The sequence below is a fragment of the Pteropus alecto genome, unplaced genomic scaffold (assembly GCF_000325575.1).
Source record: "Pteropus alecto unplaced genomic scaffold, ASM32557v1 scaffold34, whole genome shotgun sequence".
Lineage (NCBI taxonomy): Eukaryota > Metazoa > Chordata > Mammalia > Chiroptera > Pteropodidae > Pteropus > Pteropus alecto.
In genome coordinates this window covers 6,927,810-6,938,595 of record NW_006435763.1, presented here as the reverse complement: position 1 = coordinate 6,938,595, position 10,786 = coordinate 6,927,810, and the positions used below count along the sequence as shown (strand labels likewise).

Sequence of the window (10,786 nt, the reverse complement as noted above, 5' to 3'; positions counted from 1 at the left end):
AGCTCCCTTTGAACCAGGATTCCTATTTTGGGGAATTTATTCTATGGAAATGTACAAAGATGCATAACAAAGCTCTTTAGTGGCCAAAAAATGAAATAAGTAATATCTAGCTATGAGTGACTAGTTTGTGAATATTATTGACATAGAAAAAATGCATGATTTATTTCTAATGGGAAAAAAAAAATCAACTTGCACAATCATATTATTGTCTGATCTCGTTTTGTGACCATCATTATTATTAATTATGCTTATAATTATAGGCATATACATATCCCGGAGATAACCAACACCAAGTGGTTAATACATCTCTGTTCTGGTTACCTGCTGCAGCACAGCAACCCACCTTAAAACTCAGAGGCTTAAAATAACGACCAATGATTATCATGGCACTTGGGCTGGCTGGGCTCAGCTGGGTGGCTCTTGCCAAGGGCAGCTGGGACTGCAGTCACTTGAGGGTTCCACTGAGCTGGCTCAAGATGGCCCGCGTGGTTGTTGGATGTCACCCATGAGTTCCCCTGGAGCTTTCACCCAAAGCCCATGCACACGAATTCTCCGTGGGCTTGGGCTTCTCACGGCCGGGTTCCAAAGGGCGCCCTTCAACAGCAAGTATTCAGAAGGGCCACTTATGACCTGGGCATGCGGGCCACGCCTGCCATAGTCTGTTGGTCAAAATTAAGACATAGGACCCGTTCCAGCCCAAAGGGATAGACTATACAAAGGTGTAAATACCAGGACGCTGCTCACTTCACGGCCATCGATGAGGCTAAATACAGCATCGTCTCTGGAAGACGGGATGTGGGCAGGCTTTCACTTCCTAATTTCTAAGTAGGAGCTAAATGTACAAACTTGGGGTACAATAACCCTGGTTTATTGTGCTGGCTTAGCACTCGCTTGCTGTGTAGCCTCAGGCAAGTTACTTAACCTCTCTGAGCTTCAATGCTCTTCACTAATAGTACAAATCTCATAGGGTGATTGTGAAGATTAAGTGAGATATTGTGTGTAAGATGCTTAGAAATGCCCTGTTCCTAGTGAAGTCAGCTAGTAATATTACACAGTGTTATAATGTTTAATTTTTTCTAAGTGTTTTACTTTTGTAATTAAAAAATAATAATTTTAAAGACAAAAAAAGGAAAGGAAGTAAGAGGTACAAACTCGGAACTCCTTGACGGTGCTCTGTTCCGGCTGCCCCTCCCAAGGAACCTGCAGACACCTCTGAGTCCTCATGGACACAGAAAATGCCTCTGGAAGACCTTGACCCTTTCCCTCTGCACCAGGAGACCGTTCCGTGGTGGAGTCCGACAGCCTACCTGTGTCATTGCCTCAGCCACTCCCCAAATCCTCTCACATCTCAGCACAGTAAGTTGCAAAAAGTACAGGAAATGAATTCCCCCAAGAATATAACCAAGAAAGCTTTGCGATCACAAACCATGAGCTTTATGTGACCCGAGAGCTTAAATCTGTCCAGTGATACCACTGAAGGACAGGATCTGCTTTCTAGAAGCACCAACATTCTGGTCGTGAAGTTCACTGGGGCTCGCTTGGTTGGATTGGCTGAGTTTCCACAACAGAGTCTTGGGTTAGTCAGTCTGAGAGAAAAGCCAAGCCATGGAATTTCAGGCAGTAGTGACTTGGGTTTCTCCGCTTATTCTCCCATTATAAATACACACGGATTCTGTCAACAACGCTCCCTCTCTTTGGAGAAAAACATGCCACTGTGGAAATGAACAGATTTTTTGATGTGGTCCCAGAATTACGGCAAATGTCAAGCCTTTAAGAGTCGAAAAAAACCTTCTCATTTCTTTTTCAGAAAATCGATAAGCAAGTAACCTTCCTTTCCCCGTGGGCCTCTGTGGCCCATGGGTCTCTCCGGAGGATCTCTTAAGTGGTCTCGATGGTGCCCTGGGGGCATCTACCTCTACAAAAGGAATGGGAAACTCAGTGTCTGCGGGTTAGTTTCTCCAGGGAGGCAATTACTAGAAACTTCAGGAAATGTCAAATATGAATACCTAGCAATTTCCCTAGCAGCTGATGACTTGCCTGACTTAAACCATTAATTAGATGGGGCAGAAATATTTTTAAAGAGTTTGGATATGGAGAATTTTTAGTACCACACTTCAAAGCAGGGTTCAACTGGGGAGTGAGAGACAGCGGTGAGCTCACTCTCTGCAGAATATTTATAGCCTTTTTTTTTCCTAGGGAGACCCCAGCACTATTCATTCCTCCTTCCCCAGAGCCTGGGTGGGGGTGGGGGTGGGAGGCGGAAACACCACAGCGAACGTAAGCATTGCTTAATGGCTAGGGAAAAAAGAGGCTCTGAGAAATGATGGCGATTTTCTAAGTCAGGGCAACCTAGGGAACAGGAACCCCTTTCCTCCAGCTGAGAACCCTTTTCGAGGACCAAAAATCAGCAAAGCAGAACTTCACATGCCTTAAAGTCAGACGGAACTATGGTCACTTTCTGCCTCCCCCCACTCGGTATGTGGCTTGAGGCAAATTACCTAAAAATCCAAACCCGGGTCTTGAAAATATAATGTCGAGTGCAGAAAGCAGCGTGTTAGAGTTTACAAACTCGGCCCTGACGGCTGCAGCTTTGGGGGTGCCTCTGCGGAGCAAAGGACAGAAGGGAAGGATGGGGCTGGAGCGATTTCGAGGGGGACTTCGACTGTCTCTATAGCGTCCTTTTTTTTTTTTAAGGAACTGAAGCAAAGATGGCAAAATGTTAAAATCTGTTTCATTTGCGTACATCGGGGCGCGTATGTCACGAGATGTTTTTTACATGTGAACTATGGCATAGTATTTTAAAGAGAGAAGGAGAAAGCCAGGTCCAGTTGCCAGGTCTGCCACTGGACGCAGACAAGGGGCATGAGTTCTCCGAGAGTCTCGTTTGCAAAACAGGATGAACGGTGTTCGAGTTTCAGGGCCGACCGTGAGAGTTGACGAGAATGAATGTGTAGAATGCCTTCGAGACATTTTCCATTGGAATATCATTCTAGAGTGCGTCCCTAATGACTTTCTAGGTGCGTCTTGTTCAAAGAGACGTTTTTAAAACTGATCAGAAATTATGTGGGTGCATTTTCAAAACGAATCTGACCCCAAGAAAAATAGTACATTGCTACTATTCATGCAAAAACTCTCTACATGCATATTATATGAACATATATAAACAGATTACTTATCAACTGTGATTGCCCCAATAGAGGGGTATGTGGGTGGCTGGAGATCAAGGGGGAAGGGAAATTCTGCTTTTCCCTGCTATTCTTTTTAATTATGTACCATGTACATAGATTACTTACTCTAAAAATAAGCACAATTTATTTTTCAATTGATCTGAAGGTCATGACCTTCTCCGCTCCTTCGATTTTAAGTCCGCTTAGAAAGGAAAGGACCTAAAATCCAATTCCTAAAACGGTTTTTACGAGGTCATACAGTCCGGTCCCCTACACAAACGCGAGGCACGCAAAGCCGTCCCAGCCCCGTGTTCTGCATGCGGTCGGACAAAAGAAAGAGCGTGGGATCGAGGACTAGGAAATCTAGGTCTGGGCCCCGTCACCTGACTGCGTGGCTCTAAGCGAGCTCCCTACGCTCTCTGAGCCCCGTTAACGTGAGGACGGGGGTGGCACCAGCTGTCACGACTGCGTGAGGAACAAATAAACTGCAGTAAGCGCATAAAACTGTGACAAAATAGAATCCAGGTGTTTGTATGAGGTGTGACGTGTCATGCAGATCGTCCCTCGGAAGCCCTCGGTTCAGTCCCTTGGACTCCCACGGGAGGGCCCAATACACATAGGCCTGGGGCCCCCGCAGCCGCCAATAAAGTCACCTTCCTCGAGAGATAAAGCAGATTCTCTTCCCTCCACAGCGAACATCCTGACGGTGATCGTCCTCTCCCAGCTGGTGGCGAGGAGGCAGAAGTCCTCCTACAACTATCTCTTGGCCCTCGCCGCCGCCGACATCTTGGTCCTCTTTTTCATCGTGTTCGTGGACTTCCTGCTGGAAGACTTCATCCTGAACATGCAGATGCCTCAGGTGCCCGACAAGGTCATCGAGGTGCTAGAATTCTCCTCCATCCACACCTCCATCTGGATCACCGTGCCCTTAACCATCGACCGGTATATCGCCGTCTGCCACCCGCTCAAGTACCACACGGTGTCCTACCCGGCCCGCACGCGGAAAGTCATCGTCAGCGTTTACCTCACCTGCTTCCTGACCAGCATCCCTTACTACTGGTGGCCCAACATCTGGACTGAAGACTACGTCAGCACCTCCCTGCACCACGTGCTCATCTGGGTCCACTGCTTCACCGTGTACCTGGTGCCCTGCTCCATCTTCTTCATCTTGAACTCGATCATCGTGTACAAGCTCCGGAGAAAGAGCAACTTTCGCCTCCGAGGCTACTCCACGGGGAAAACCACCGCCATCCTGTTCACCATCACCTCCATCTTCGCCACGCTCTGGGCCCCCCGCATCATCATGATTCTCTACCACCTGTACGGGGCGCCCATCGAGAACCGCTGGCTGGTGCACATCGTGTCGGATGTCGCCAACATGCTGGCCCTTCTGAACACAGCCATCAACTTCTTCCTCTACTGCTTCATCAGCAAGCGCTTCCGCACCATGGCGGCCGCCACGCTCACCGCCTTCTTCAAGTGCCAGAAGCAACCCGCACAGTTCTACACCAACCATAACTTTTCCATAACGAGTAGCCCCTGGATCTCGCCGGCCAACTCACACTGTATCAAGATGCTGGTGTACCAGTACGACAGAAACGGAAAACCTATAAAAGTATCCCCGTGACCCCATGGGTTTGGCACCTGGTGCCTCTGTCTAATCCACTTCCAGGGGGAAGGTGGCCCAAGCGACAGCTGAACGGCTCTCCTTAAGAGTGCTTCCCTGACTTCCTGTCTTCACAGACTCGGCACCTCTCAGACCGGAAGAGGAGAAAAGATGGAAGGGAAGAAAGAAGACCATGAGCCTTGTTTCCATTTGTGCATTTAGTTTCACAAAGTCATGTGGACAGCTAAATTTCCTACCCGTGTGAAGACGCCCTTGGAGGTTCTGTCATCATCCTGTGGCCAGTAAGGACACACCGTAGAGAAATAGTCTAGGACTTAGCTTTGGCACCGTCCTCAGTCACCGGGAACTGCTCATTCGTGTGACACATCGAGCCACAGTAGCGCCTTAGCTGAGCCCACACTCTTCTTCCAAGAGCTGGGTCATCCATCGCTTCTGTGTGCTTTTCCCAGCAACGAACAGTGCTGACCGATTCGGGATTTTCCCAAGGTGCCCTTAGTCCTAGAGAGGGTCGTGGTCTTGAAGTGGCCTTGGCACCCCTAGCTGTACAATGAACTGTGAGGGCAGGGGCGTATTGAGTCCCATCCAGACTCTGGCGAGAGCTTCTCTGGAAAGGCTCCCAACCCACAGAACTCTGACCCTCAGACCTGGGGTCCAAGAGGCAGTCTTTCTATTCGCCATGATGTACAGATTTTTAGCTAGCTCCTCCAAAACAAAGACCCTGCCTGGTGCATGGGAGCGGGGAGGAGGATTTCTTGAGCCCAGAAAAACAAAAAAAATAAGCCCACTCTTGCCATCGTTCCAATCCATCCCTGTGTCCACCGTGTACAGTCCTTTTATTCAAAACAGCTTCTCGTCGCGGTTCCCGCCACTCAGGCTTCCCGGAGAAGCTCGTTACACAGAGATGCCAGCCCCGCCTCCTCGCTTGCCGAAGCCCTCACCAAATTGCTTTCTTCGAAGTGACTTCCAAACTGGATTTAATTTTTGAGGGTCAGGAACCGTAGCTCTCCAGGTGTGGAGAGAGGCACTCTCGGCTCTGCCCACAGTCCAGCTGGCTCTGCCATCCGGCCACAAATACAGACGCAATTGACATGGAAAGGTGCCCGTGTTGTCTGCTTGTCTGCCCTTGGATGCAGACAAGGGGTGGCTCCGAGGGGTGGTGCCAGTTTTCCGTGAAGCTATGTAACCCAGATCCTTTGCAGAATGATAAAATATGAGTTTATTTATTTATTTCCTCCTTGCCTGTCCAAGGCAAGAAACAGTTCAAGGGGGTAATTAATAGGGGCTTCCTTGGGAATCACCACGTGCGTGTGTGTGTGTGTGTGTGTGCATGCGCGTGCGCACACGCAAACGCACACACGCACACTTCTCTTAGGCTCTTCAAGGGGGTAATTAATAGGGGCTTCCTTGGGAATTACCACGTGCGTGTGTGTGTGTGTGTGTGTGCGCGCACGTGTGTGCGCGCGTGCGCACACGCAAACGCACGCACGCACACTTCTCTTAGACTTCTATGTATCCACTGATGTGTTTTGAAAGAGAAATCACGTTGGATTTCCTCTGAGCCTTTTTTTCTCTCCAGAGTCCCAGTATTTGAAACTGTCCCTGTTCAGAAAGAAATTTTCCAGTTTGGGAACTGCATAACATTTTTGGTACCTCGGGCTAGATGTTTACTGCATTCGTGCTTCTAAATGAGGAGGCCTGTCTAACCCTTTTTAAGGGGAACTTGGCGGTAAAGGCGTACAGTAACACAAGCCCTAAACTTCAGCCGATGCCCTCAGTGCTAACTCAGTATAATCGTAGGTCATGTTCATGCTGATTTTAATTCCTACTCCCTTTAAACGGCTGTAATAGAGTCTCATCTTCCCCAAAGATTAGATTCCAGAGTCAGTGCAAATTACAACAATCTGCCAGGCTCAGCTGCCTCTGCAAAGTCCTCAGGAATGAGCCCAGTTGGGACCCTAGTCTAGCCCTTAGGAACCCTAACGCAGCTGAGTACAGCTAAGTCTTTTTCTCCAGCAATGAAGAGGTGGCTGATTCTTTTTTTTTTTTTGGCTGAGGACAAGACAGAGTTGGCTTGTGTTTAGGGGCCATATTGTATGACTGACGTATCTGAGAACATTCGGTTCACGCCGATGCAGCAAGGTGCTCCCACGAGAGAAGGTTCGTGGAAGTCGTTTGAGGGGCAAACAGACTCGTGTCTCCAACGTCACCAGTGACGCAGTCTCCCCAGAGCACATGTGCACCGAGTGGAAAGGTGGGCAGACTCCCCAGATCCTATACATCCCATCTCTCTCTATTTCTTTTCTGCCAGGCGCGTGTGGTCAAATGCGTGTTCATTTCATGTGTGTGCAATGTGACTCCACCACACTCCCTTATGAATGAACATTGACCAAAGGCTACCTACACTGAATATATATATATATATATACACACACATTTATTTTTTAAATGCATAGCTCTGAAAAATGCTACTTTGAGCTATACGTGAATGAATCACAGAGCAATATCTATAAAGGTCAAGCAATTCCTTTTTCGGAATGTATGTAAGGCGGAAAAGGTGTATGTGAATCTCCACGCTCTCTGCTCCACATTTTTCATTATATGTAAAACTTAATCGTGGATGTTTAAAAAGTAAAAACTGCTGTGCATCTGGAATGTTACTCCTCTTTGCAATAGAGACTATACCAAGTAGTATCGTGGTCTCTTTTCCTTCTGACTATATTTTACATTTTGATAAAATAATATGTAAAAGAGGTCCGATGCTCGAAGGCACTCTAATGAGTTTCTGTGTTCTGGATAAAATCCACACGTGAATGCTCATTGGGTTAGGTCAATATATATCTCCTAACAATTTTCTCAGATAATCTACAACCTTTTCATTTATTATTATTTATAGTAATAATTGTGGACAATAATTAAAAGGTGTTTTTGTGGGTTTGTTTTTTTTTTTTAATTTAAGTCTTTTCTTTCGAGACAGTTTTGGAAATAAAGCCTTGAATTTTAAAGCCTGTCATGTAAACAGCTGCTGTTGATGGCACTTAAGTAATTGCCTTATATCGGGTTTTGGTTGATGCTTCCTCCTTCAAAGACTGTTAACGAGCATCTCTCATGGTGTGATCTGTGTCCTTCCCTGGACATTCAGTGACACTACGCATGTACATGCTGTGTCTTTCCACTGAACAATGCAAGGACTAACATGTCTCAAGGGGAAGGAAATGAGGAGGGTGACAGACCATAAAAGACAGACCGCAAAAGAGCCTGACCTTCCATTTTGCAAACCCTCTGCACCTGGAAAAGATTGCTTTGCACAGTTGGTACCTACTGGTCCAATATGGGGGGCCCGTCGGAAGCGAATAAAAGACTCTAACGTTGGCTATTCCAGATCAAAGATGGAATAGAACGTTACCATAGAAAAAGAGTAAATGTTCATATTTTCTTAACCAGATAATATATTGTGTTTAAACTTGTTTGTATGATAATAAATTCTAATATGGTGCACACTTTGTGTTTGGCGTTTGCATGTACGGTCAAGCCATTGCAGAACTCTGATTGAAATTTTTTAAATGAGCATCTTACTTATGCTTTGTGCTGGTGCCAGAATGAGATCTGAGTCCTACCTGCCCCGTGGTTAGCCAGATATGTTTCGTAATTTAAGACCACTGAACTCTGCTACCGATAACTCTGAACTAGGTAGCTTACTGGGTATAGATCTGAATTCTCTTCTGCCCACCTCCTTTGTATGTCTTTGAGACAGCGATAGTTATAATCTTAAGTACAAATCTAGCAAAATGGCTAAGAACTTGGATGTCAGTCAGTCATGGGTTCAAGTTCCAGCTCTACCATTTACTAGTTGTATGGCCTTGAGTAAATCCTTGAAGATTTCTGAAAAACTGTCCTCATCTAGAAAATGGTACAAAAGTTCATTTTTTTTTTCCCAGTTGCCTGCAAGGCACGTAGAAGCTCTCCTGGTCAGGAAACCAAGGTTTGAAGCCACTTCGTGTAGGTTGTAACTGTGCAGGCTCTGCCCCTTCCTGGCTGTGTGGCCCTGGGCAATGTTCTCAATCTCTGAGTCTCAGTTTCTTCTCCATAACATAGGGCTGATAGTGACTCCAGCACATACCTCGTGGGTGATTAATAATAGCAGAACTGAAAAGAGCCTCCAAATGTACATCATTTTCACAGATGAGGATGCTGGCCACGAAGAGGTTAATGATTTCGTCCAGGGTAGAACCCGGGTCACCTACCGCTCCATCCCTTCCACCCTGCCTCATTGCCTTCTCTGCAAGATTCTGACTCATCACCCAGAAGATCACATTATTTTCGTGCCCTTTTGAGAGCTGTGTCTACGGCATGGTTTTCCAACTCTTCAAACCCAGGCCAGCCAAGCATGAGATATATTATAACGGCGTCATAATTAAAACACTCAGTTTGACCTTTCCCTGTAAGAAAGAAACTTTTTAAAAATTGACTCTATCTGGAATCCTAACCACAGCTCTCAAACTAGCTATACATTTCCCACACAAACCACCATCAATTCTGACAGCCACCCACCAACTATTGTCACAATCTATCTTGGCAACAACTTGGAGAATGAAAGTAACTTACAAGTAGTTGAGAGGGGAGTACAGAAAAGCAAGAATTGTTGAAAAGATCACCAACTGAAGCTATGGGACATGACCGCAGTGTTGACCTTAATTTCGTTCACCGGCTCAGGGAGGCGGGACGAGAGTGAGCCAATGGAGGTTGGACCGGTAAGAAATCATCCTTTTATTAGTGCACTCAGCTCAATGTGATGGCTCAGCTCCATGGATGGAAGGTGTGCAATTAACCTGCATTCTGGCCAGACACAACAAGGCGGATTAGAGGCTCTCGTCTCCTGGGATAAATAGATACCGTGAACTTCCTGGGTTTATTGGGAGAATGTGTCACTGTCGTTCCAGCAAAAGAGAAAGAAAACTTTTCTGATTACAAAGGAGAAAGCGGGGCCACCAGGGAGAGAGATGCCTTCTCATCAACTCTGCGTGAGGAGTAATTAGGTCTGAGGAGCTGTTTCTGGATGTCAGAAACACAGTATTTTGTCTCCACTGGAGAGAGCAAGAGGGAGCGAGGCTTACACTGTTTGATCCAGATCAAACCCAAAAAGAACTCTTTGCAGGGATGGCTATTAACTCCATGAATGATTTTTCATGGGAGTTCTTCATATCTGCTTCTCTGGATATATTTCCAAATGGACTGCGTATCAGTCAGAGTCCTCTTGGAGGGAAGCGAGTCTCATTCAGCTGGTTTTGATGAAAAGCTTTTAACCAAGAGACTGTTCAAAGTGGTCTGAGCAGGAGTAAGGGAATCAAGAAGAGCTACCGAAGCACCTAGAAACTGGAAATAATGGGAAGCCTTACCTCCCTAGGCTTGATGAGGTGACAGGAGGGAGCAGAGTTCCTGCAGCTCAGTGTGGCCCATGCTTTGGAAGAGGGGCCTTCCAGCAAGCAGATGTCACACCATGGCCAGACATAAGATGCCAGACAGGAAGGTGGGGATACCCCAACCTCTCTCTTCTTTACCTTCCGTATCATGCTGACCCCTCCACTGGCCACGCTCAAACAGAAGTCAGCCAGGGAGAGAGGGCAGGTGATGCAGTCCCCAGGGGCCAGACCCCAAGGCACAAAATAGCAAGAAAACAAATCAATGGCGAAGTGAGACAGGAAGCAACTGTGGATGAACCATCAAAGGTGAGACCCTTATTTCACTTATCACTGGCTGCTGGAGGGGATCTTAGAAATTATTTCACTCAAATATCAAAAAAGAAAGCTAAGGCCCAGACGATCACCTCGCCCCAAGTCACACAACCCGATGTCGACAGGCCCTCTTTCCAATGATTTGCTAGCACATTCCCAGACATATATATTATCGGCCTTCGCAAGCTTGCTTTCCAATCTTCATGGTTAGAAATTTCTTTTACTAATCCTCAGCATCTCCGATGACCAGACCGTGAACTTGA

At 46.7% G+C, this 10,786-nt stretch overlaps 1 protein-coding gene and 1 long non-coding RNA gene across 3 annotated transcripts in view; one reads left to right on the top strand and one right to left on the bottom strand.

Annotated features, from left to right (window-relative positions):
• Positions 1-5,041, top strand: part of GPR139 (G protein-coupled receptor 139) — a 34,014-nt gene extending 28,973 nt beyond the window's left edge. Inside the window, exon 2 of the mRNA XM_006910928.1 lies at positions 3,860-5,041. Within this exon, the coding sequence (XP_006910990.1) occupies positions 3,860-4,794 (935 nt within the window). The 3' untranslated portion in view covers positions 4,795-5,041. The remainder of the gene's footprint in view (positions 1-3,859) is intronic.
• Positions 1-10,786, bottom strand: part of LOC112479129 — a 234,279-nt gene that overhangs the window by 150,002 nt on the left and 73,491 nt on the right. The gene's annotated exons all lie outside the window — the stretch shown is intronic.